Source organism: Chelmon rostratus, chromosome 24 (genome assembly GCF_017976325.1).
Source record: "Chelmon rostratus isolate fCheRos1 chromosome 24, fCheRos1.pri, whole genome shotgun sequence".
Taxonomy (NCBI): Eukaryota; Metazoa; Chordata; class Actinopteri; order Chaetodontiformes; family Chaetodontidae; genus Chelmon; species Chelmon rostratus.
In genome coordinates this window covers 5,631,270-5,658,489 of record NC_055681.1, presented here as the reverse complement: position 1 = coordinate 5,658,489, position 27,220 = coordinate 5,631,270, and the positions used below count along the sequence as shown (strand labels likewise).

General features: G+C 41.3%; 2 protein-coding genes across 2 annotated transcripts; both read right to left on the bottom strand.

Annotated features, from left to right (window-relative positions):
* Positions 1-1,458: 1,458 nt before the first annotated feature.
* On the bottom strand, positions 1,459-5,367 carry LOC121627683 (L-rhamnose-binding lectin CSL1-like). Its single transcript, XM_041966709.1, has 9 exons — positions 5,298-5,367; positions 5,155-5,187; positions 4,704-4,757; positions 3,901-4,039; positions 3,117-3,235; positions 2,954-3,004; positions 1,949-2,072; positions 1,672-1,752; positions 1,459-1,537 (listed from the first exon to the last, which is right to left on the bottom strand). The coding sequence occupies exons 1-9, from the start codon at positions 5,326-5,328 to the stop codon at positions 1,459-1,461; spliced, it is 711 nt and encodes a 236-aa protein (XP_041822643.1). The 5' UTR covers positions 5,329-5,367.
* Positions 5,368-13,836: 8,469 nt separating this feature from the next.
* Positions 13,837-15,943, bottom strand: LOC121627277. Its single transcript, XM_041966104.1, has 2 exons — positions 15,277-15,943; positions 13,837-14,895 (listed from the first exon to the last, which is right to left on the bottom strand). Exons 1-2 carry the CDS (start codon positions 15,784-15,786, stop codon positions 14,422-14,424), a joined length of 984 nt encoding a protein of 327 aa, XP_041822038.1. The 5' UTR covers positions 15,787-15,943; the 3' UTR covers positions 13,837-14,421.
* Between the last annotated feature and the right edge of the window lie 11,277 nt (positions 15,944-27,220).

The window sequence follows — 27,220 nt, the reverse complement described above, 5'->3', positions numbered from 1 at the left end:
TTCCTAGCCTCATTTAGAGCGTTTTTGGTTGTCTTGTTTATTCTCTTGTATGCCCATATTTATAGTGATTTCCTGTTCTTGCTATAGTGTATGTTTCATAGCCTGTTTGTCTGGCACGTAGCGACGAGGTTACTGGGTTGATGTGTTATGTGTCATCATTTAGGAATCGGCTTCCGCATCAACTTTTCGTTTCATGGCCTTTGAGGTGCCATTTTACCTGTGTTAAAAGGCCTTTTCCTTCCACGAACTGACGTTGTATTCGTGTTAAGGCCATTGATTGATATGAAAGCCCGACAGTCCAGGCTTTGTTTCAGCTGTGTTTGTTTTTAAAGCACTCTATAAATAAAGTTTACTTGAACTGAGTTGAGGCAAAATATCTCTATCACTCCTGGTGGTTGACTGTGGTATAGGTGATAGGAGCCTGACTGATCAAGGCTAAAAATGCCTTCAGTTTTGTCATAAAATAATAAATATATATCAACAATATACATCAAATAATAATGTTAAGCCAAAATGTGATTTTTATCTCATTTTGTTTGAGTGTCCGTCCCCCAAGGTGTCTGTCCAGAAAAATTCTGGCCCTCTGTCAAATATAGTTGGTGACCCCTGCGACAGAGAAGTCATAAAAATAATTCGATATTAATAAAGGGTTTGGTGTATTGAGCTCATCTGTAGTTCATTTTTATTCATTTGGAGCATTTGTAAGAACCTAGAGCCCACATTTCTCAATAACATGAAGCTGATTTGTGCAAAGGTCCACTCTCCTCCCATGACCTTGACCTGCATGTTTCCTCCTGGCTTTAATTGCAGAAACTGACTGTTGCAGTGACACTTCATCATTATCATATGGACAAGGACACACAGTGATACACGATACATAAATAAGGGGTAAATGCATGAAAACAGGAAGAGATAATCAACTGAACCAATTAAAAATGAATGAATGGACAGAAAATAAGCTACAAATTCTAATCTGAATTTTCTTTTCAACCCTTGTATTGTCTTCCCATCTACTATATGATATGCAACACTTGAAAACGGGTCAAAATTGACCTGAAGACAATAGGAGGGTTAAAACAATATAAATATTTTGCCTCTGAAGGGAAAAACTGTTTGGAAAAAACAGTCATGAAATTTAGTTTTTTCTACTTTAACTGAAAGTCAGTAATTCAGCATGGTCCATTTATTTTGCTCATACGTCAACTGTAACTTGCTATTAACTATTGTCCTGTTATAATGTTGAAGGGAAAAGTCAAAGTGAATTGGTTGTAAATTTCATATTTATATCCAACATTTGGCATCACAGGATACCTGAAGAAAGTTATTTTAAGATAACAAGTTAACACCTGAACTGACTTTGACACATACATAAAAATGGATTGTACTGGTGCAGATGTGGCTTTCTCAAAGCAAACAACAACACAGTGATTCGTTGCTCTCTTTTAATGATTCATCACATCATATTCTTGTTGATATGTGACTGCTGGAAAGGACATCACTGCTCCTCTCTGGGACGCTGATGTCAGAAGCAAATGACCTGAAGGTCACAAGAAAACATGCTCAGGCATCACATGACATGTCAAATGCTTTAACTGTTTGTAAAACTTTGCACAGTTCATGCCTTTTTTTTTACTTACCAATCACTGACAAATATAATCCACAGTAAGGTACCTGGGAAGATCATCACAACGCCGAGTTGTCCCCAGACTTTCTTCAGTAACTTGTATTTCGCACTCTGTTTTTGAATCACATCTGAGGATGAATTGAAAAGAAAAGCAGTTGTTATCATTGTAAAAGCAAACCACATAAAAATTTTATTCTACATTGAGAACATAAACGAGTCATTCTGATGTACATCCAGTAATGGTCCTACACAGAGAAGAAGTAATACTACTGATCATGATCCTTTTCTCCATTCAAATCTTTTGTCTTTTCAACCAATACACACTGAATTTTCACTCGTGGGTCGGTTTGGTAACTCCAACAGAAGGTCATAGTTGACGGGGTATCGGTGCAGGTGGTCGCGTCAAAACGTCCAAACCTGGCCCTCAGAATGTCAATGGTTCCTTTTTCTGAGGGTAACAGACAGATGAGGACAAAATGTGTCATGAGAGTAGAAAAGAAATGTTGCAGACTCTGGCTTCATGCAGATTTCTTTTAGTATGAGTTAAATAGGCCACACCACATAAAGAGGCTGTCAGCGAATCCAAATTGATTCCAGGAACAACCTTCTGAAGGCCTCGTAATGATGTCTCCCACCCTAATGGTGGAACATGATCATCTCATCACCATCAGATGTGTTTCTATGGTGGGGCCTGTTGAAAAGTGAGTGGGTCTGACCTGGACTGTGGATTTTGAAGAAGGCCTGAGGGCCAAAACGTCATCTATTAAAAGAAATGCATATGGAGCCAGAGTCTGTGACACTTCTTTTCTACTCTCAAGTTTACCTTCAGTGATCACCACAAGAGACTGATTTCAGCTAAAATCAACCAGTAAACAATTGATGCAACTTGTTTGATAAAGTCATGAAAATATCATCACTTTACAAATGCAAACCTGACTGAGCATACGATTAATCAACTTAAAAACAGGATGCAATTCACCAAAAATGAACACCCACAGCCTCTTCTTACATGTTAAGATTTAGTTTGACCTGTCTTTAGCATTTTTTACTAAACTTTACCATTTAAATAGATTATATTCCAGACTTTTTTCTCTTAGGTTTGACTGAATTTTCTGCATTCAGGTTTTTTCAAATTGAAATATCCTGCTGTAGGACTAAAGCACAACATTTCATGCTCTAGGGCAATATGATTATATGGCAACACTCAGGATTTAATATAGGTTTGAATTAAGGACAATATATTTCTCAACAACATCATCAAGAGATGCATCATTGTTTTTCAAGAGCCGAAGCATTTCCATGCAGACAAGATTATAGATGCATTCTTACCACATGAAATCTTTGCCTGATTTCCTTCACATTCAACAACGGTCTGCACATCTGCCAAAACATCAGGAGACAAGTTTATATTCATTCTGACATCTGCGCTGATGGCTGCAGAATTATGCTGCTGAACACCATCAAGTCCTCTGCTGTGCTGAAACATACTCACTAGGATTTCTGTCTTCACAGATATAGGTGATCTGAATGAATGTTGAATCTCCTGAATAATCACAGTTAAACGTCCCTGGATCAGGTTTGGACAGTCGGCAGCTTTCCCTTCCGTCACAGCTGGAGAAATATTAGAAAAAGGCAAGTAAGCAGCATTTTGCTGTTGCAGCTGCTCGAGGTGGAGCTAGTTCTCTGTTACAACCTTGTTTTCATTGTTTGGACGATATTAGTGATATTTGTGATATATTGGACAATTTGGCCTATTTTAGAAAACGTCATGATGATCACAACTTTCTTAGAATTTCATCACTCAGCAACTCTTCACGCTTGGAATCTCTATGAATGTGGCCACTGAAACTTAACAAAACGTTTTATCAAGAAGTCACAAGCCAAAAGGCTGGGAACAACTGGTTTCAATTTTAACAATCTGTTTTATTTCATAGGCTTATCGTAGCTTTTCATGTGAAACTTAATGAATGCAGTAAAATCAAAAGTACATTTTCCTGAAATGCAGTGCAGTAAATGTATAAAGTGGCAGTACTCAAGTGACGTACCTCAACGCTGTACTTAAGTAAATGTGTGTGCAACTGTCCCACTGATAATAAAAATAAACCCAGAAAATGGAACTGGAAAATAACCCAGTTGCCCTTTTCCTGATGCAAAATATGTTTTATTTTAGTTGGTTGTGAACTTTTTTCCCCCACATCCTGCTCTTATCCTTTATTTTTACTCAATCAACAAAATTGACAACTATAATGAAGTAAAGACAACAGAAAATCTCTCACATGAACTTCATCCATGGTAGCTTGGCCGGGCTCATGCAGACTGATTTTGTGGTCGTAGCGGGCTGGCTTCTGGCAGCACAGTCCACAGAGCTTATCTCACCATACTCCACTGACTGCACCAGAATCATTTGTCCCTCAGCTAAACATAAAGAAAACATGGATCATAAAGCAAAATAGTAACAATATGTGATGGTAGGAGAAGGAAGAGAGAGCCTGAATGCTCACAGGCCCTGTTTACACCTGGCATGAACATGCATTTTAGGTGATCCAATCACAGGTGCATAACCAAGACACAAAGCTGTTCACACCTGTGTCTATCATTTGTCTCCATGGTGTGCACCTGATCACTTGTAAGGTAAGGTAACACAATCAACAGGCCCTGCACTCAGTTATTATGTTTACTTCACACTGGCCAAAATGTACTCCACTTACATCTGAGCTCCTCTCCATTTTTCAAGCATTGGTGTGCTGCAACCAAAACAACCACCACTTCTTGCATTGATGAGGTATGTTACATTCTTACCAGTTACATCCTGGTCTGGGACACATCGGGACAACTAGGGTTGACACAACAAAATATATGAGGTCTCATGCATCCCAGACCACCTTGGCAAGTGGTTTGAGTGGTTGGATCCCAATGCATCTTGGTGGTTGTTAACAATTGTATTTAGGGCTATCCACTTGTCATTCGATCAAAAAACACATGTTAATACCAGTTGTAAACAGGGTCAGAGAGTAAAGAAGCTGGTGAGAGTTCACACTTTGTGTCCTGTTAAAATGTAAACGAATAACAGAATACATACGGCATTGCAGCTCGCTGTTTACACCAGGACATGCCACATCATAGAGTTGTCCCACTGGAAAGTACAGCATATGACATTGTGAAAATATATCAGTTGACAATGATCAGCACTTCAGGCACACTTAGTGACACTTGGTTTTTACTTCTGTTGTTTATTTATTTCAGATTTCCCTTCTGATCTTGGTTTATTTCTTGTGAATTATTCAATAATTTAATTCCGGCAAGATTATAAATGATGAACGATTGTTTACAAAATAACATTTAAAGTAAAAGAATAAAGAGAAGAAACGAAACAAAACATTTCCTGAATACAGTTTACAAGAGAAAGCAAATAGAAATCACAGCAGAAAAAGTCAAGTTGAATAAACAACAAAACATAAAATGAAGTTTGAAAGGTAAAAACAAAATTCTACTCTGGAAGGAAGAGGATCATAGAAACTGTAATCATTTACCAGCAGATGTCCAACACCGAGCTGCAGCCAGGACTGAAAGACACAAAATGTTCAAAAAATATAATTGATCCCATAAAGGACATGGAACATAACTTTTTAAAGTTTAAAGACCATCAGAGACACAGAACAGGTCGTAAACTCACTGGTGATGATTGTCAGTCTTGTGGAAAGCATCTTGTCAGCTGTGTAGCAAGTGATGATTGCCCAGCAGACAGCAGCTTTTTATACACGTTGTTCTTCACGTGCACTCACACACACACCCTGAAAGAATATAGTGCTGAAACCCAGCAGTCAACAGCTTTGGGGGGTATACAGTCACAGTGTCAACAGGACAGACCCTGAGGTATTGAGGTATTTCTCATATTTTAATATTTTTGATGTCCAAATATTGTTTGTTGCTTGAGGAGTTTTAGAGGATGAGCTGACAGGAGAAAGAAAGTAAATTTTAGTCTGTCTCACGGTGGTCACTTAATTCTCAAAACTATGTATTTTTCTCCAATAAAAAGTGATTATGTTTTCTAAGGATCTTAAGTGACTTGTAAAGTTATGGTTTCCTCCTCGTGGTCAGTGATGATATCACCTTTAATCAAAATATAAAGGATAAGACTCAAAATATATTTCTCTCAACAAATATGTAAAGTCTGAAGTCTGTCAGTACCTTCCAACTTCTTGACCCTGACTGGCTCTCAGTTTCAAGCTCATAACTGTCAGTGTTCTGAAAAGTCTGTGTGTTTTTAATTGTTAATCTCTTCCAGCGTGCGATGAGTGAGTTTTATTGTTATGGTTGGGAAATCTTTGTCCTCCGAGCCACACTGACTATGATTTATTTTTGTTTCAGGTTGGAGCAGGAGAGAGGCGGAGCTGATCACCTGAGAGCGCAGAGATGCACCTGTCCTCAATAGACTCATCACCGGCTCTTTCGAAGCAGTCTCCACTCTGGGCCTCTGTTTAGTGTTCTTGTGACCGCCTGTCTCTTGCCTCACCCCTTTTATCTAGAACAGGCATCTCAAACCGGTTCCATAAAGGGCCGCGTGGCTGCAAGTTTTCATTCCAACCAAGGAGGAACACACCAGGCTGGAATCAATTCATCAGCTGATCTCAGTCTTCAGCTGATAACTAAGTGATCCCTTGATGTTGATTGGTTGGCCTGATGTGCTCCTCCTGGGTTGGAATGAAAACCTGCAGCCACGCGGCCCTTTATGGAACCGGTTTGAGATGCCTGATCTAGAAGTTTCCACATAGTGAGTTTTGCTTTGTGTATTCTTTCCTGTAATTTATAGTCACAAGTTTGTTCCGCATCCGTCATTCTGCTTTGTCCTTTAATTTGTCACTTTGTAATTGCTTGAGCTTCTGTTGATAGTTTGCCCCCCGTGGCCTGTCTCAGTTGTACTTTAGCTTTTGTTCAGAAGAACTTTCTGTTTGCTTTTTTCCATTTTTGTATGAATAAACTTTGTTCTCGTCTCTGCATCTGGGTCCTGGCCTCGCTCTTTGTGAACATAACATTTATTGTGTTTTTATCTATTGTTTGTCCAACTTTGCTGCAAAAAGAACATCTTTTTGGGCAATTGAGATCTGAAGCAGGAGCGCTCCTTTCCCATTTACTCATACACTAATAGGTGTTTTGTGTGGGATTTTCCAAGATTTTTAAAAAAAATTTCAGGCATCAAAAATAGCAAACTGTTTCTGCATGATTTCTTGGATTTTTCATTGTTGTTTTGTTTGCCCTGATGAGAATTCTTTTAGACTTTCACTCACTCTTTGAGCTGTTTTTTTTCCAGTCTGATGCACAGAACCTCTTCACCAGAGGGTGGAAAAGTATAGTGAAACAAAGGAAGGCTGGTGATTTCCGTCTCCTTATCTCCTGCAGGTATGTGACAACCCAAGTCTCCAAGTGCATTTACAATACATGTCTAAGGGTGTTGGTTTATACAGTCCAAACTGTTTGGTTCATTGCTCCACAATAGCTTACAAACAGTACAATAGAAATGGATCACACTTTACAGACTTGCACAGTTTCATTTGCCATAGAGAATTCATAAAAATAATTAGATATTGATAAAGGGTTTCTCAATAATATTTGTGCAAAGGTCCACTCTCCTCCCATGACCTTGACCTGCATGTTTCCTCCTGGCTTTAACTGCAGAAACTGACTGTTGCAGTGACAGTTCATCATTGTCATATGGACAAGGACACACATTGATAGACAATGCATAGATAAGGGGTAAATGCATGAAAACAGGAAGAAATAATCAACTGAACCAATTAAAAAGAAACAAATGGACAGAAAATATGTCACCAAGTGAATCAAAAGGGAAAATATTCCTTCTGTCAGTTATCCATTAACTCACCTCCAGGGTGTCGCTTTTTCTCAGGGAGGTGTCAGTCAATCAAGGTGTAAGGCTTGAGTTGAGATATTATAAAACCTAATACCCATTATTCAGTGGGTACTCATGACATTGCTGTGCCTTTTTGAATAATACATACTTGAAGCAAGGAGAGGAAATGTGAGAAAGCCAGTTCAACTGTTTGGCTCTACAGTGTGACACATTACACTGCTCTTTAAAGCAATATCAATATAAAGAAAAAGAAATGTATGAAGGAAAAACTAGTTGAAATGTCCAAATTCAAATGTTGTCTTTCTGAAAGAATCTTGAAAATAAACAGAACAAAACCCCCACATTGACACCCTGCCTGCGTTCTACCTGCTGCGATAATGTCAAGGCCTCAGTTGTGTTCTGATGCGAAAATGATGTGACTTGTAGGTGAAGGAAAGATCCTCAGAGATTTGCTGACATCTCTTTCAGAAAAAAAAAGAAAACTTTGAAAGAAAAAGTCAGCAGAAACATGACTGCTGAGTGTAATATACTGTCAATATAATAAATCCATTCAGTGTGATGTATTTTAAAAGATATGCTTTGTCCTAGCTCAGTGTTGCTCAATGCACACCTCAGGGACCAACAGAAAAGAGCATTTTTACTTTGCTTTACATGTGCTTTGAATCAGACCCTTGATACAGAAGAATGCACTCGCTTGAAATTGATTTTATGAATGCATTTTTGCATTTGCCCTGATCATATTTATATCCACTCATGCACTATGTCACAATGTCAGAAGAACTTGCATGCGTTGGTTTAACAACCATCATAATCTATGTATGTTACTTAAGACAATAGCAAGCTTTTATTTAGAATAAAGAGGAAAAAGGTCCAAATATGACACATGCAACACGTACAGTACAGTCAAATATGCTGATGAACTGTATTTAACACGTCCTCCTGTGTCTCCTGCAATTATCCAACGAGTTATATTACATTGTGTTGTTATATCTCTGCCCTACAGTTGTGTGAATCCTGTCCTGTCTTTATTCTTAGACTTTCTTTTTATAGCAACTCCAACTGTCACACTTATGCTGTCTCTGCTTGTCTCACACACAAACACACACACACACTTTGGTTGACAAAATTATCTAAAGGGCTTGGAGTGTGTGTGTGTGTGTGTGTGTGTAGGTCATACATGGCAGCCCCAGAAATGTGACCTATCCATGGTGGTGCAGCTGTCGTTCACAACCTGAGGGAGTTGGGGGTGAAGCAGTGAGATGGGAGAGAGAGAGAGACAGATAACATGAGCTAATTTCAGTCTTTGAAGCCTAAACAGCTTCAAAGTGTGTTTTTAAAGGTCTTCCAAGGTAGTTACTGGAAACACACTGAAGCAGAAGGCCTGAGTGGTTTGACATTTCGGAAAAAGGATCTCTCTCTCTGTCTCAGTCGCCACTCTTCATCATGGTTGAAGCTGTTGAAAGGGACCATGCCCGTGGCTGCTAATGCTACATGATCTCGGGTGGACTTACACCTACAGCCCGTGCTCACTAAAGGACACACAGAGGCACGGGCTTTAGCAAATGATTTGAGATGAAATACTTTGCTCAATGGATCTTGTTTCCTTCACTTGGACTTTGCGGGGATGTCCAAAGGGATTCCTTTCAGCTTTAATGGCAAAAGAGAAGTAAGTTGTTTTTCTTTCTGTGATTGGTTAAAGTCTATTTTAGGCAACTCTTTCAATCAGCATATTTGTGGAATATCATGAATCAGCAGATGAAGCACATCCAAATGCTGGCATATTCTTTCATCTGTATTTATATTGTTCCATTCATTGCCGTTTTGAATAGTTATTAGATCACTTTCTGAAATTTTATTTGATAAAAATGAATGACGTTGTCGTCCTATAACCAAAAACAACAAAATAGATTGCTTGTCAAAACATTCCAAAGTGAACCATGTGAGCTTTTCTCATTGAAAAAAGTTAGGCCATATCTTGCATGGCCAAAGACTACTCCAATGATTTAGCACCCTTTATTAGTTTTGGAGGACTGTCAAGTTTAAGTTTGCTGTCTGTTCAAAACAGAATTGTCTGAAGAGGCAGCAACATCTTGAGTTTTATCTTAGTATGGGTCAAACTTCAAAAACCCTCGATCGACACTTTCCACCTCCACTGCCCCGGGTTGGAGCTCCAAGCCAAAGGTGTGATACCCAAATGATGTCGCTCAAGCTCCTTAAGCGCAACAGAGGACATTATGCAACTGTTCCCGCAGGCTGAGCAGTAGCCTAGTAGCCTTTGGCATGTAGAATGATTGGCGTACCCTTTACTGAATGTAGAATGCCTTGTGTTTTAATCTTTCTGAACACATGACCAATCCTCTCATTGTTCGGGATCGATTATTATTTACATAATTGCAAGATGTTGCTTGTCATGAAAATGTAGATATGATACAATGATTTTTCTGATGAGCATACTCTCGAGCAAACATATTCAATCTGTAATATCTTTAAAATGACTCTGATGTCATTCTGATTGATGTACTCTGGTCATTGCAGTCCGAAGTATAAAATCCCAGGTCAAGCATCATCTGTGTGCTCCCTGTGAACCCAGACTTCTGTGAACCGATGGAGTTTATCTGAAAGGACCCTCAATAACTCCAGCTCATCTTGACACCCCAGTCAATTACCAGATAAAAATTACAGTCAGTGAAGAAGTGTGAAAGAAGTCAAGATGGCAGAAGGCTCTGGATCCAGTCCCAGCCTTAACATCCGTTCCAAGAGGCCCAAATTCGTGAAGGACCAGGTTGCTCAAGCAGATGGGGTGGCGTTGCAAGAACCCACTCCGCCAGTTTTCATCCGTAAGCTCCGTAAAGCAGCAGTAGGAACAGGTTGCGATATCCGACTGAGGGTGACGGTGGTAGGATTTCCAAAACCATCACTGACCTGGTACCACAATGACGAGCTCCTTCCTCCATCAGAAGCCCAGGAGTCCGGGGGGCTCTGGATACGGGACTGCCGCACAAGCGATGCAGGCTTATATACCTGCATGGCAACCAATGAGCTGGGAGATGCAAGCTGCAGTGCTGTCTTGGCCATTATGGACCTTGGTGAAGGTAATCACACGCAACTGAAACTTAAAGGATAACTTTCGTTTTTTACAACCTGGACTTTATTTGTAGCATTAAATATGACCATTTACTCACCCAGACAACTTTGGTGGCATTTGGAGTCGTTTTGAAGAAATTAGCCCCAGAGGAGCGGCACATATATCCTTATAACACCAATGAGCAGCCTCTATAAACGCATAATCTGCGGCGAAACTCGTTCATATTCCAACATTTTGTTATGATATGCTGGTGCTATTCCCCTCTGAGCCCGTGGTGGCATGTTATCAACATCCGGTGTCTCTAGGCAACTACCTCTGACGTGGATGATGTCATTTCCGAACGCCGCGCGCTGCAAGCAGCCAGCCACAACACGGCTAACTCTGCGGGGGTCGGCTAGTTTAGCTGTAGTTTGGCACAGCTATGGTTCGTTATTGCATATTTCCAAATTGTCCGAACAAAATGACATTTTATTTTGAGAGAGAGTTGATTAGAATAAAGTAAATTCAAAGGAGGGAGAAAAGTTTGCACTCATGAAGTCAGGCCTATGCGTAAAGCAAACAAAACCAAGGCAAATAAACAATCTATACATGTGTGTAAGCTACTTACTCAATCGAAAGTTGCCCATTTGGTCCTGCAGGCTTTGGCTGGGTCTTCCAGTTCACTTTTTATCATTGTGCGGAAATCCTCCAGTGTTGTGATAGAGACGTTAATTGACACATCCATAGGCGTATCTCCTGGCCACAAGTCCCACTCTGAGCAACAGAGGCATTCCTCCTCTGTTGTCATCGATGAACATTGTCCAGGGTTAAGGTCCAGGTTGTAAAAAACAAAAGTTATCCTTTAAACTTTGTTTAGCACAAAGACCCAAATTACGACACTGGATTTTCAAGCTTTCGTCATGTTTTCTTTCAAACAGGAAATGTTTGGCAATAATTTCTTTCAGACCTAAAGGGGTGCTCAAATGAATCAGTCACTTACTTAGCTTGATACTGCGTTTCCTTTTGTGTACAGAATGCCAGCTGATTTATGACGAACACTGGGACACCAGTATATTTCTAGATGAGAGACTCAAAATCCAATTGCCATTCGCAACACTTAATTGAATTAATTCATATCACATGCCTTGAAACATTATCCTCACCCAGACAGAACAATTGTTGATCTAGCACTGTTTTGATCTTCAGACAGTAACCCTGTCTTCCATGTCTGCAGACTGGAAGATACTTAAAATTAGCTTGTGGATGTAAATAGATTCTCAGATTTATTGGAGGGGAGAAGTGTCGCCTGCCGATGCTCTCTATTAGCAGCACAGCTGAACCTTTGGGTGTTGTTTGTTGTGTTTACTGAGTTGAGGAAATGGGATTGGCACCTGGTAAAATCATTTTTACCCTTAGGATGTGTTGAGGGAAAGTTGCCATCAAGACTTCCAAAAATGTTTCAACCATCATATCGGTAATCACTCATGAGTTGTATCACTTCTAAAAGTCCTGCAGCTGCAGTATATTGTAACATGGTACAAACAGCACAATCATACGATAATACGGTTGTCAGCATGATCCAAAAAGGTTAGATAACTGAGGCTTGAGGCTCTGGTACATGCCCAAGTTCCTACTCTGATTTTGATTTTAATACCACAGTTCAAAAAGGACAATGATACTAAGGCCCCGTCCACACGTAGCCGGGTATCTACTAAACCGAAGATATTTTCCTACGTTTTGACCTGTCATCCACACGACAACGCATCAAAAACGAATATTTTTAAAAACTCCGGGCAAAGTGAAGATTTTTGAAAACTCCGTTTATGCGTCTGCGTGTAGACAGGTATAACCGGAGTTTTGCGTTTTCGAACGTCACAACCTGCGCCGAAATGATAACAAATGTGCTCTGACGTAAAACATGCGAACTTTGTTTACTGCAGAAGCCAGAGCAGAAGCATGGATGAGTAATGGACCGGAGTAGTGCCGTGAAAGCTGTGATAGCGTTAATTATTGTGCAGGCGCTTTTTACATGTTTAATTTTAGAATCCCAACTATTGCTCCAAGAGCACAGGCGACGGACAACATTGCGGTCCGTGATTTACCCCATCATTACCAGTAGGCCTACACATAGGCATGTTCCTCGCCGAAGTCGTCGACGCCGCTTTTGGATCAGACCGGGACGCACTGCCAGCTGGTGGGAAAACTTTGAGATGGAAGTCGTACTCCCACAGGAATGGCGTGACAATTTCCGTATGTCCCGGTCCTCTCTCCTGTCGCTGTCGGAGTTACTACGTCCTTATATCGAAGGGCAGTCCACTGTCATGAGATCATCCGTCAGTGTCATTAAAAAAGTTGCGTGCACGCTTTACTATTTAGCTGACGAGGGCAGATTACGGAAAACAGCTAATGCTTTTGGTTTGTCAAGACAGGTTGTCTCAAACATTGTCAGGCAGGTGTGTAGAGCAATAACGGTGCACTTGGGACCCCAGTTCATACAACTGCCAACAACTGAAAGTGCAGTGCATACACTAGTGGAAAAATTCGAAGAGATCCATGGCCTCCCTCAGTGCATGGGTGCAGTGGATGGGACCCATGTGGGGATAAAGCAGCCTTCAGCAAACTCCACTGATTATGTGAACAGAAAGGGTAACTTTACCTTAAATATCCAGGCAACATGTGACTATAAATACTGCTTTATGGATGTTGTAGTCAAATGGCCGGGAAGCGTCCACGACGCCCGAGTTTTTTCCAACTCAACCATCAATGATTGTCTCAAAAATGGAAAAATCCCTCCTTGCCCGAAACAAATTGTTGACAATGAAGCACCCATTCCAGTTTACATTTTGGGTGACCCTGCATACCCATTACTGCCATATCTAATGAAGGAATATGCCAATGGAGGAAGCACAGTTCAGGAACAGTATTTTGGACTGTCTTTGTGCAGGGCACGCATGGTAATAGAATGTGCCTTTGGGAGGCTAAAGGCCCGTTTTGGAGCTTTGAAGAGAGCAATGGATATTAATCTACATGACCTGCCCTTTGTCATTTATGCATGTTTTGTTTTGCATAATTACTGCGAAGCCTCCAAAGACACAATAGATGACAACTATGTTACTGAAGCCATTCGCCATAACAGGGACAACCAGCCAGACTCCAAACCAGTTGCTGTCAGAGGAGACAGTTTGACGGCTGAAGGGAAGAGGGTCAGGAGAGTCCTAACCCAGTACCTGGATCCATAAAGGGGACAATGTTAAAAAATAAAAGCAAACAAAACTCTTCAAAGCTGTTTAACTGCCAAGTGGCATAATTTTTCTTTTATTCTTGATAACAGCACCTCATATGTTCACATTTTGCACGGTTGTGCACACATTTCTTGAAAATAGAAATCCTAGTTTTGAAAAAAAAATTGCACTTGTCAAAACAAATATTGCACTTGTCACTGAACTTTTGGTGTGCAAAATTACTCTTTACATAAAGCAAATAAGAGCTTAATATTCCAATGAAAGTAAACTGAAAATTCTGTTGAAGGATGTTTCCCTTCGTTCCTCACAATCTTTTCTTTTTATGACTCGTTTCATTTCTCTCTGTGGCTGATATTACTTCACATATTGTATGTACAGTATGAGAGCTGCTGCCATCAGCATTGCTGCAGAAATACAAATGTAGAAAATCAATATTGCCTTGTGTCATACTTGGTACGCTTAGAAACAGCAAAGAACAATGCATTTAAAACCATGCTACAGAATAGAACTTTGCATCTTAAATGCAAAAAAGTAACTTAAATTGAGCTCCTGTAACCAACTGTAAACTTCATATTCATCACAAGAACATGTGATGAACATGTTCACAAGAAAATATAAAATATGATCAATACTCATCACTGAAAAGAGCTTGAGTGTAAGAAAACCCTGTGAGCCGTGTGTCAGCAGTTGTGCTGGCATGAGCAGCATCTTGTGTGCTACCTGCATTCTGCTGTGTTCCTCTGACAAGAGGTGGGTTGTTTGATAATGACTGAAAAGCTTGATTGGGATGTGCCGATTGTGTATATGGGGAGTGTGACATGTGCCCTCTTACTCCGTATGGCATGTAGTGTGATGGCTGAGGGGGTGGAGGCTGAATGACTTGTCTAAGGACACTAAAACCTTCTGACACGGTTGTAGTCAACATGTTAAGTGTCTCTGAAAGTCTAGCGAAGTTATCGGAAGCTTGCTTCTCTGACGTCTCCAAAAACTCTACCAGTCTCTTCTTAACACGCTGGTCCTCCTCCACTGCATTAAGCCACTGGTTCTCCGCAGGCAGCTTTCTTCTCAATCGGCTGTGCCGATGTCCATTCAGTCTTTCCTTTAAAGAAGAAAATTAAAAATGTTCATATTAGAATGGCTATTTCAGTGCAACTACTGGGCTCGTTTGATGGGTGTCACAGGGATCTACGCAGCCATATTGTTGATAAACATAGAAATTAATTTCTATGATTGATATACACCAGTTCAGATTCTAGTTCCATTGCTGGCCCCAAAGATACGAATAACCAGTCAAGCCTGTAGCCGAGCCTGAACCATTCATCTAATAGATAACACGATGTTTGAAAAGTTATTCCTTTTGTTATGGTCACTGTGAAACAAAGTTATGTAGCCTATGAACGATGGCGAGGTGTGTTTGTAAACTATATTTAGCCTAATTAACTGCAAAAGAGACAAAACTGCAAATACTGTGTTGGCCTACCTGCAACAAGTGTCTTCTTTCCTTCACTGACGCCACACTGCTCTCCTGCTCCGTGTCTGAAGTGGTATCGGATGGGTCCACGGTGGACGAGGATTCAGTAGGGGAGGGAACAGGAGGGCCATCATTCAAATCATTCGTCTCTATGCCAGACGACATGGTTGTCGTTGCTGGGGAACCACCCCATATTTGTTCACACAACTCGAAGTAGAGAAGAACGACTCTCCCAAAGCCGCTTCTGCGTCCGTTGTCCACAGCCAACCGATATTTACTCCTCACAGCCTTGATTTTAGTGGTCAGGATACTCCGCGTTAGCTCGCCCCTTTCATGAGGGAAATCATTGCTACTCTCTGCGGGATAGTGCTCCAAAAACAGGGCCAATATATCCAAATATTTGCTTTGACACGATTCCCAGTCAATGTTTTCTTGCGTTTTTTGAAGTTTGTACTCCAAAATCGTGTTTAAAAGCAATTCCGTCTCCGAATCTGTCCAAACAAACGAGCTTGGTGCCATGTTTGATGTTTAGGAGGAAGTGACGTCAACAGAGGGCTAATTATATGTGATTTGGGGAAATAATGCCATCTACAGGTCTGGAGTGCTTATTGAAAACGCAGATGTTCGGTTATGTGTGGAAGGGAATTTTTTCAGAAACGGGGTCGTGTGGATACGTTTTTTTTTATAAACGGAGGGGCGGAAATGTTCGTTTTTAAAAATACCCGGCTACGTGTGTACATAGCCTAAGGTCAACATTGTAGCTGAAACCTTTTGTACTGTGGTTTGAAATTAAGTTGTCTCTATTGGCCATGCTGTGTGGATTGTTCTGCAAATTGTTGTGGAACATTTTGGAGGTACAGCAAAACTTAAAACTTAGTAAAAATGGTCCCATGCTGTGGAGAGACATCTCTAACAGACTGCCAATAAAGATTAATCAGGTCCATGGTATGTGGTATGGTTAAAGTGACTCAGGAACGTTACAGAAGAAAACATTTGTAAGCTGACACTTACCACCTAATTAAACATTTAAACTGGAAAATAAGACCGCGATCAAGTTCAGAAATTAACTCTGTGTTTAAAAAAATAGTCTATTTCTGCTGTTGTGGCTCTGTAACACAGTTTCGCTCAGGGTGGTCGTTCTGTCAGCATAAATTCACACAGCATAGCATGCAGGACAGAAATAATCTTTTTGAAAGGCTTCAGGAGAGCAGTCCCATTTTCTTTCACTGAACTCTCCTTCCTGCTTTGGCAACTAACCCCAGGACCATATGCCAGAGCCCTATATGTCACATATAGGTTCACAGCGGAGGCATACTACAGAAATTCTTAACTTTAACAAGCTGTCTAACAATAGCTTTTGCTAAATTGCGTTGTCCATGACAATAAAAGACAAAATGCAATTGGGGTGAGCAAACCCAACAACAAAACTCAACGTTTAGCAAAGACAAGCCCTTCAATCAAGTATCAGTGTCTTTCCAGTGCATCTATCTCTATTCTTCTTACGATGTGATAGGCTTGTTGAACGTTTCTGATACATATTTGCCTCACTTTACAGCAGTTGGAATAATTTTATGCCATTGCTGTCAAGGATAAGGAATAGCCAACCCCAAATATTCTTTGTTTTTTTTGATGAAAATAGCAGTCCATACGCAATCAGGTATAATTCCATTTCAGTTAAATAGATCTGCGACAGTGTTATTAACTTTACCTGTCAGCTGATTGACTCCCGGGTGTCGCTTTTTAGGGCACGGGGTACCTCAAGAATAAATATGCAACGTATAGGTAGAAAGGTCTGGTTAGACCTTGAATGTAAACCTTGTTGAGTACAATAATCAACACGTGGTTTATGTTATGAAACTGTTGCATTTGGCTTAGATTTAGGTGACAAAACTACTTGGCTAGGTTTAGGAGAAGATGGTTTGGCTTAAAAATAGTACACTGGTTACACACATTACTTACGTACATCAAGTTACGTACGACACGTGAGTTCACGTACAAGTCATCCTTCACTTTTGGTTTCACATGGTCGGTGGAAACCCTGTGCTTGACCCATCCAACCACCCGACCTTCCTCCATCAGTGGGCTTTTCTTGCTCTTTACACGACGTCACTTCACGAATAGGGAGTGAGAATGGACAGTCTGTAGAAGCTTATCCGATGGTCTTACACACTGCAAAGTGATGCAAAAGCTGCACCCAGTGCTTGAAAAGTCACGCCAAGGGGTCATAACCAAGGGTCTTTGACGGGCTTGGAGTGTTGGGCTGATCAGTGTAAATACTCCTAACCACTCTGCATGATCCATTTTAGTGGCAGTGAGTCCCATGTGTGAATAAAGTTTTCTTTGACATCATGGCTGCATGGATTTGATCATCGTCTTGTTTCCTTGGACTGTTGAGAAAGTTGATGGTCCAGCTCACATGTCACCAGTCACCTCACTCTGTGAGCTGGCACGCATGGTCCAGCTGGCATATCACTCAGCACCTCTCTGTCTCGCTTTCCTGGTTTTGATCTTGATCCCATTAATCCAGCGTCAGTTTCTACCTTTGGACCTCTGTTCCTCATTACCCATTTCTGCTCTTTCTTTGTTTCCCTCTGTACCTCACAGTCTCTTCTTTTGTCTCTGACTGCTAATTTTGGTTTTTTTGAGAGTAAGACCACCAACTTGACATTTGTCAGACTTGAGTCACAAAAATGAAGAGTTGATAGTTCATTTGGACTTAACTGTTGTGTGATCAGACACACTTGAGACTTCACCCACCGAAGACTGAACTGAAAAGCAAAAACATCCCATTTTTGCAGTTGTAAAATCCTGCAACAACGAAAAATAAATCAGACAGTGACAGGCAGGCATTGCATAGCAGTCAACCTTAAGTAGTTGCATTTAATTCTCAGGCCTCTGCATTGAATAGGCCTGAGAATTGTATTGTAAAAAGAAATATATTAGGATGATTAACACAACTTTGAAAGGAAAATAGTCAAATGGTGTTTCAGCATTTGGACCTGAAAACAGTTTCTCACAAGGACTTAACAGGGACTTGACTTGGACTTCCCTATAAGACTTAAAATCAGGACTGCATCCTTGTGTCTTGTCTAACTTTTGCAAAATGATTGTTACCAAGAAATGAGTAAAAGACAGCAAAATAACAGCAACATTTTTGAGACCAGGTCCTCATTTCTATCCATTTTCTGGGTCCTAGCTATCTTCCCATCTCTCTGACCTCTGCCTCCCTCTTACATCTCGCCTCCACTCTCTCTCTCTTGTGGTTATTTGTGGCCTGGTATGTGCCGTGCTGACCAGAGGGCTCGTGCTCTAGTGATGTGTGGACGCCGCCGGCCCCCTTCTCCGATTGCACCAGCAGACATCACAGATAATTATAGCATCACCGCGGTCAAGATGCAGCGCTGTCACACTCAATCACATACAGTGTGATGAAAGAGAGACGTGGAGGGTGCGCTGGAGCGAGGGGGCGGGCATTAAATGTGTATTTGTGTGTCTGTTCCTGTGCATTTGTGCACGTGTGTACAGTTAGTTTTAATGGCAGCTCTGGCTGCTTTTGAGCATCCCTGTGTGAGTCAGACAGACAGTCAGGTCGGTTGCTTTAAGATATCACCCTGAGAGATCAGACCAACCAGAAACCAGAGTAGTGCTGTGTCACAAGTCTAGACTACTTTATTGACGTCACCCTCTGGCGTATAGCTTATTATTAACATACTGTCAGGCACCAAACGGATGGATAAGCAGTTTGACGCAAGCCGTGAAAAAGCAGCATGTTGGTCACTAGTGGTATTTTAAGCTATGTTTATAATTGAAGATGATTGTGACGCAGGAGAATGAGCAACATAACTTGCAGTTTTTAAAAAGAAAACGTTTGAAAAGGTCTTTGTTGCACCTTTAAAGCAGTGGTTTCCAACCGCACAAGCTAAATCTGTGGGGATCTGTGTGGTGATTAATAAAACATATGTTTCTGCCACTTTTTTCAGTAAATGTACATCCTGTGATGAGGGTTTGCAAATAGGAAATTGTTTAATTTTAAGAGTCACATGACCAGCTTTAATCTGAGATGCTTTTAAAGGTCCATGCTCATATTTACTTTGTTTTGTGAAACTGCCATCATGTCGCAAAAGTTTACATTGATATGTTTGAACTTTGAGGATGGACGTGAGAAAGAGGGTGTAATGTAGGAGGTTGAGTTGGTCTAGACATTTGTGATGGAAGCTGGCAAGGAGGAGATTCAGTGCAGGTGAACTGTTTTTGGTGTTGCATCACCCAAGCCCATTATGAACCCAAGACAGTATCTGGAGAAGGAAGAGATACTGGAGGTATGCAGAGAATTGAAAAGAGAGGTGATGAAAGTATGTATAAGTTGGGTAGGCAGATGATTCGGAGTGTGGTTGACAGCTGTTTAGATGCAGTCATTTGTTAGAGATGTAGTTTTCCAGTCGGGTGGACCTACAATATAAATGCCAGAAGGTCTGTTACATCACCTGAAAGACATCTGCAAAGGAGAGTGACAGTGACAGTCCATCAGAACTGGACAGGACTGGTTCTGTCGACCTCTTATAATACTTGCAACCAGACTGTGGTCAGTATTATGATCTATAATCACGTTCATATTTAGATTACAATGAAACTCACACATGCAAAGCACCAAAATTAAAATTTGTTTTTCTCACATATTAATTTCGTCACACGAAACGTCTGAACTTGATTCTTAACTCATTCAAGGCCGCAGTGTAATTTTCACCTGCAGCTCCGAGGTTTATTAGCACTTAGCTGTCTAAAGTGAACCCACATCACTTTGACTGTGTCCCTGTAACTGTCTCCTTGTCCCATAATGTATGTGTGGTGGTAGGATATAATGAATGGTGTAATATAACATGTCAGCCTTGTAGTAGAGTTTCAAAACTCCCCGTAGTCCAGGCAGAGTGACCCAGAGAGGACAGCAAAGGTCGTTTGGTTCAGCGTGCTTAATCTCTTGCTATACTGTGGGTGTGGGTGTGTGTGTGTGTGGGGGGGGGTCTCTGAAAGGGGGTCCAGAGGGAAAGTACAGTACAACTGAAGGGGTTGTACTATGCAAGACTTGAAATAGACTGCTGAAGTTGGCAGTCAAAGTTAGGGAGGGCTGGGGGAAGACATGGGCTGAGGAAGATAAAGTTTTAAGGTCCAGCAGCCATCCTGAGACGGTCCGTCCTCTGACCAAGTCCTGATTTCATGCTGCAGAGGAAAACATTGTAAAGACACAATGTTAAGAAGAGATGAAACAGAGAAGTAGGCCTGTTTGAGTCATTTTGAGGAAGTTGCGTTTTTTGATGGAAAAGACTTGACGGAGACTTGCACTCAGAGGGGCAGGAGTGGCCATCTCGTGTTTTTTTTAAGGACCGTACAAAGACAAACGAAAGCCATGTTGCGGAAGGAGCTGCTCGATGCAAGGAAAGCTTTGAGAGGTGTGAGAGAAGGTGTGAGTGGGCCGAGAAGCAAGAAGCAGAGAGGTGAGTGGGAGCTGGTATCAATACAGAACATGTACTACTCGAGCATAAAATGGGTTGTTGGGGCTCCGTCAGCATAGAAGGATCAGAGAAGTCAGAGAAGGATCACACTGTTGCATGGTATTGTAAAATACATACTCAATTAAGCAGAACGGCTGTAATGGAAGTGAAAAGAAGGTAATACACTTGAGGCCACTATTATTGTTGCTTAATTGGATTCAGTTTGTGTCTCCTCTTTGCTTTGCTTTGTTCTACAAAACCCCAGATATATTCAAGGGTAATGCTTTTTCTTGCAGGCTTTATTAACAATCGGGTTTGTGATAGTGCAAACATTGATATTTTTGCCCATAAATACTCAAGATATCCGTTGTTTTCTCTCAAAAACCCCTTTAACTGCATCAGTCCATGATCCAAATGTAAACAAAGGGGTCATCCCACCCCCTAAATCAGATAACAAGATTTGAAATTATACTCCCAAAACAGATGTAGTGTATAAATACATGGACTACCACTAGACCAGAGTTTTCTGATCCTCGTAAAGGCTTGTTTATGTTGGTGTTATGTTTAACAGATTTAAAACAGGCTTAACAAGATGTTTTATTCAGTGAAACTCTGCAACTGTATGTCAAACTTCCATTTAAACTCCAATCCCAGTCTGATAAAATGTCATTGTAAAGTTCTATATCTTTCATCTTATTATTTTAATGGACAGATGTGCTGCAGTCGAACCCACTTTTCTGCTCAGTCTGAGTCTGATGTAGACCATACGGAGCATGGCGTTCTTAATTTCGTCATTTCTCATTGACCCTCTTGTCTGGATTGCGACCGGCTTACATTGGCATACTGGAGCAGAGATAATCTATAGCTTCTTGATGATTTCACATTCTCTAAATATTACCTTCAAGTGGATTAAGGATACAGTACAATTAATTAGGGTCTCTATTCTCACGAGGCAGCTGAGGCAATATGTGAGGCTAAAGCCAACGTCGTTGGCTTTGCTGGTGTTTGGTCTGGCAAAGGGACTGTTTGTGTTCCATCCTGCTGGTACACAGTCATTCACAGGAACCCTCGGGGATTTGGTCAGGATTAGGTGGTAGGATCGGGTTGCAGTGTGACTGTCAACGCTGGCCACTGTCATTTTGGATTTCCAAACCACTTCACCCTATGAACAGAATCGACATACCACCACTCACGTTTACTTCTGGAGGGTTTAGGGTGGCAATTAAAGAATCGTCAGCTTTATTACAGATTTTCCTCCTTTGTTTGGATGAGTGGCTGCCAAAGGAGACCGTTTCAAGTTTTTTTGACACATCTTTACTGTTCTTGTAACTCTCACACTAAAAGTAAAAGTGAGTGTTTTGTATGTATGATGCGGATGAAAATCTACAGCCTGTTGTAAATTACAGCCAAGATTATTTAACATTTTCCTTTTAGACACCACCATGTGATTTTGACAAACTCCGCTAGAAGACAGTTTAAGGAATGCAAGACAAGACTATTGCATAAACCACAACAAGCTGGTTTATGAGCAGGTTTTTCTTGGGGCAAGACTGGTTTCAAATTTAAAGTAGACATACATGATATGCAAGGTCTGGTTTGATATGGCAAGACTTTGTCTGCTTTGAAAAACAGAAACAGTGTGATCACAGTGTGATGTAACAGCAGCAGGATCTGTTTTCCGTTGCTAAGAGATCATGCCAGACTTGCTGCTGATAAAGCTATACGCCTGGAAAGCATCCATCAAGTCTGCTCCCCAGAAGCAGCCTCTGTCACAAAATCAATGGGTTGCCGTGAAGTCTGCTTACTCTGTTGTTGTTTTAGGCTAATTAAACTATTGCATGCGCTGGATTGTACTTGTCCAAAGTCTTTGTAATGCTCATTGAGGTACGATGATTTCAGTGTTGCAGTCACGCACAAGACAAAATTTGCATCCGTTTTAACAACAAAAATGTTTAAAATCTCATTCTAGTCTGTGTGTACTGCAGGTTTAAGCAGTGCAGAGGACACTGTGGCCTCCCGAACCATCAAACGAGACCAGATTCAGAGCAAGATAAATGACATGCTCCAATAAAATCTAATCAGCTTTTCTTAATGGCTGATATTTGGTGATATCTCAGCCAGAGATTGGTTGAAGCTGAGTCGATTTGGCTTTTAGTGAGCATACAAAAAAACACTCCAGAGAGATGTTTCCAAGCAGCATGAAATGGAAGCTTCACCGCAGTACCTGGCCTGGATGATGGTCATGGAATCTTGTATTATGATGGGCTTATTGATCCGGGGGCGTTTGAACTGTTACTTGGGGCTGTATCCCATATCACGCATAAAGCATTGGTATTGATCGCTGCACTTTCTGCTGGACCGAGTGCCTCTCACTGGTGATGGATGGTGGAGGAGTGCGAGGCGGGCGAGGGTGAAGAGAGGGAGGTTTGTTAAAATAACAATTGCAAACTGCAATCCACTGAATCTAGATTTGTCTTTAGTGAAAAAAGGATGACGATATGAACTTCAGTCTGGATAGCTGGGTGATAATCATCAAAATGGCGAAGGATTAAGAAGAGCTAAATATCAGAATTAAAATCATTCGCTGAGTAAACCCTGATTCACCTCAGGATTAAATCTCACATATTGATTCCGTGTTTACAGGGCCATAAACATTAACTTGCCTCACTTAACACTAAAAAGCACATTGTTCAGAAGAGCAAGTCGAAATGTGGACGAGGGCTCTGGGTGTTAAGTTGGCCGGGGAGGTCTGGGTGTAATTATTTTTAGACTCATTAGATGGAGGTGGTGTGGGGAGCACAGATGTGGCTCAAAGAACAATTGGCTTGTGTCGGAGTGCGTGTTAGAGACCAATAGAGGTTTGAAAAAGGAGGTGGATCGATGGTGGGAGGCAGTCACTTATTCTCGTCACATTTGCTCAACAAATCTACATCCTGGAGAAGAGTGTTCCACAATATTCGCTTTGTCTGACTTACACAGGCCTCTTTGTAGAAATAGATATCAGCATTATATCCATTTTCAATTTTGAGAGAGGGAAGTAAGACAGAAGTGGAAGACGGAGCCAACCTTTCAGTTCCAATTTCAAGAAATGTGCCAGATAGTAACAATGGATTAAATGACTAAATTCAATGAAAATGCGGTGCTCTTTGTGACGACCTTACAGAAAATTATGAGCCAGTTCAGTTCAGTTCCACTCAGCCCCACAGAGTATTTTTAGCATCTTTCAACTCATCGTTTGATGTTGAAGTTTGATGTTCAGCTGGCTGTTGAACATAGTGGAGCATTTAGCTACCAAAGAGCTCGATGGTTCCCTCTGGAGGAGTGGAGACCAAACATAAGATAAAAACAAGGTGAATATTGGGATTTTCTGTGGATTAATTGGGTGGCCAGAAACACAACTCCAAATGAATGCTAATGTTGCGCTGTGCAAAGCGTGTGACTGCAAACATGTTTACTCTATAAGGTGACAGCATGTTAATGTTGCATTTGCAACTCATTCCACTGCCCCCAATTGGCCAAAAAAATGTAATTAATCAATCGAAGTTAAATTGACGGATGGCAATTTGACAACTATTTGACACTAAAGACGTTGCACAGGGCTCTGGAAAAATTGCAACCATCATTTTTGTCATGTTTTTGCATCATTTGATAGACTAATCGATCAATTTTTGAACTTGAACTGCAGCTGCTGCAGTTGTGCACCTGAAATAAGCAACATGCATCATGCTGTAATCCAGAGAAAATGTGTTTGCTCTTCCAGTCCAAATAGCCCTCGGCTGCTTGAGGCTGTGGCAACCTTGACCCTATCACTGGTTAAAGCTAACAGACATGGAATATAGATAAATAATTGATGGCTTATGGGTTTTGCTGAGGGCTGCTACCTTCCTCAGAGGGGAAAACAAAGAAAGCAGGAGAATAGAGTGGGAGTGGAAGGTATAAGGATGGTGCAAGGATTTGTTTGTGTTTGAATTCAGGAGATTTGCAGATATTTACAATTTTAAGAAATCGTATTTTACTCCCTCTTCCCCCTTCTTCAACGTGTAGCCACTTCATCCCCTCTATCCTATTATCTGTGCCTCTTCCTCTTTCAATCTCCCCTGCTTTGTCTCCTCCCTCGTGATTTTTTCCTCCACCAACCTCTGCTCTCGCCTCCACTCTCTGTTCCCCATCTCCTCTCTTTGTCTATTTCTCCCTCTCACTCTTCCCCCGCTGACTCTCTTTTCGCCTCGATCTCGCTCTTTGCCGCTGTCGCTCCTGCCACTCAAGGCAAAAAGTCAACATGCTCTGTTAAAGGCAGCCGTTTCCTTCCTCGTTTTATGTCCTCCTCCTCCTCTTATTCTCCACTCTCATCACCGCAATCAAGACCAACACACCCCTTACGCTCAGACTTCCCACCCCCACCTCCTCTTGTTCTGAGTGTGCTCTCGATTGAAGCAGAACGGGCAGACGAGGGGAGCTGGACAAACCAGCTGAGACTTACCCCTCTAAAGGCAACGTCTACGTCAGAGTGGGACGCTGTTCACATCAGCGGATACACACTCAGACACAAAGACACCTGGCTCCGGCTTATTTGCATCTTCTTCCTTTTCTCTCTCTCCCTTTCCCCCCCATCTTGCTGCCAGACTGGAGAGTAAACACACCCACGCACAAAAGGCAGCTGAATCCTGTTTTGAATCTTTTTTCTTTTTTGGTTGATGCCACACCCTGGGCTTATTCGGGTTGTGGGGATGTTTTTGTGAGCTCATGCCACAGGTAATTTCACACGTTTGACGGGAAGCACTAAGAAGAGATGAAGAAAATCTGGTCCAAGAAAAGATTTCAGGTGAGTTTGCTCCTTTTTGGGGAAAAAAGCTGCATTTAAAGATGGTGTTATGAGCTACATCCATGTTGTTTTTCAAAGAGATTAATAGCTTGTTACAAATTGGGATGTCATGCCACACCCTTTACCTGATAATGTGATGCAAATGTGTTGATTTGTGACAGATAGCGGTGGTAAAAGAAACATTTCAGGAATGTTCTGTCCGGATTGTGTTCCTTAAAACCTAACACCACAGTTTTGTGCCTTTAAGAAAATGCTAAAAGAGAGAGAGTGTGGACTTGAGAGGAGATGCTTGCTGTTTAATGATGCCGATGCTTTTGTTATAAATTATCTGTCAACAAATTGAGGACAAATTAGGACAACGCAACAAAGAAGGTCAGCCCAGGAAAACTCTGGTTGCCAGGTAGAAAAATGTGTTTTAGTGCAGAATAAGCAATGAAAATTCTCAAGACCCTCACACAGAAACACTATGAAGGCACAATAATCCACTTTCACGTCATCAAACAGTCCAAATTTCTGCTGTGCCAATCTTGTCAAATATGTATCTTGCCCTGGCAGTCGTGAGAGTTTTGTTATATAATAAGTCAGTCTTATAACAGGTTTCACAAATTTGGAGCGGATGAAAAGTGTGTCAGTAGGCTACACTCCATGGAGGCTTGAGAATCAGGGCAGCCAGTCACAAGGGCTACGAAGCAAAGCACAGGAAAAAGCTGATTTCTGATGGTTGCTTTGCCTCCTCTGAATTCTGCATCAATATCAAACCGTAGAGATTTGTTCTTTTGCTTCCAGCAGCAGATTTGTGAGAATAATGCTGGTAGGATTTGGATTAGATCCATAGAATTTTTTGAAGTATTTGCCAAATTCAGCCTTTTTCAAAAGGATGCCGTTAGTGGCTGGGTTTTGCTGATATGATTGCCTTAAGGCCATAACAATGGAGATCACGACAACGATGGAAGCTTCCAGCGGAGTCTGTCAAATAGCATCTACCAGCAGGCAACAGTTAATCAAATTGCCTGACACAAAAACATCAACCAATGGGGAGTGCACAGCAAACGTGGGGGGAAAATAAATGTGAAATGAGTCATTTCACTTTGCACTTTTGCTACTTTTGCTTTCCATGCGCTGCAAAGCAGTGAGTCATTCTGAGGAGCTCTCCTCAGTGCTGATTGACAGACTGTCCAAGAAGCAGTTTTACCAACTGCTTTCTCAGCAGAGGACACACACTTCGTCAAACACGGCCTGGAGAGTTTGTCAGATATTTTTCATTTTAGAAATGTATCTTTATTACAGATATATCTGAGCGACTGAGGAGTGGGCAATATGGCACTAGAAGAATATCACAATATCTCAGGATATCTCTGCGATAATAGGATTCTTGACGTGATGCTATGCTGAGCCAGGGCAGTTTGTCTTCTTGGTTTCGAAATTACAATTGCTGTTGAGCTCACCTCGCAGGATTTTGGATCCCCTCCTACTCAAATGGGTGCTTCTGCAAAGTGGTCAAATAAGTGCCCTCTTGTCTTGTTACAGTCTTCTTTCGTGTGACGTGGTTTGTCGTACATCTGATATTTTGTGACCGAACCACTTCAACACTCCTGTCGTCGATCCCGTTTTTGGCACCAACTCCTGCGCCAGGCACCCTGTAGCC

Excerpts from the sequence above, each read along its gene's own strand:
- LOC121627277 (XM_041966104.1), bottom strand. The coding sequence starts at position 15,786 with ATGGCACCAAGCTCGTTTGTTTGGACAGATTCGGAGACGGAATTGCTT. Across the intron at positions 14,896-15,276 it reads AAAGAAGACACTTGTTGCAG|GAAAGACTGAATGGACATCG; the intron begins GTAGGCCAACAC and ends TCTTCTTTAAAG.
- LOC121627683 (XM_041966709.1), bottom strand. The coding sequence starts at position 5,328 with ATGCTTTCCACAAGACTGACAATCATCACCA. Across the intron at positions 5,188-5,297 it reads AAGACTGACAATCATCACCA|TCCTGGCTGCAGCTCGGTGT; the intron begins GTGAGTTTACGA and ends TGTGTCTTTCAG. Across the intron at positions 1,538-1,671 it reads CGTTGTGATGATCTTCCCAG|GTCATTTGCTTCTGACATCA; the intron begins GTACCTTACTGT and ends TGTGACCTTCAG.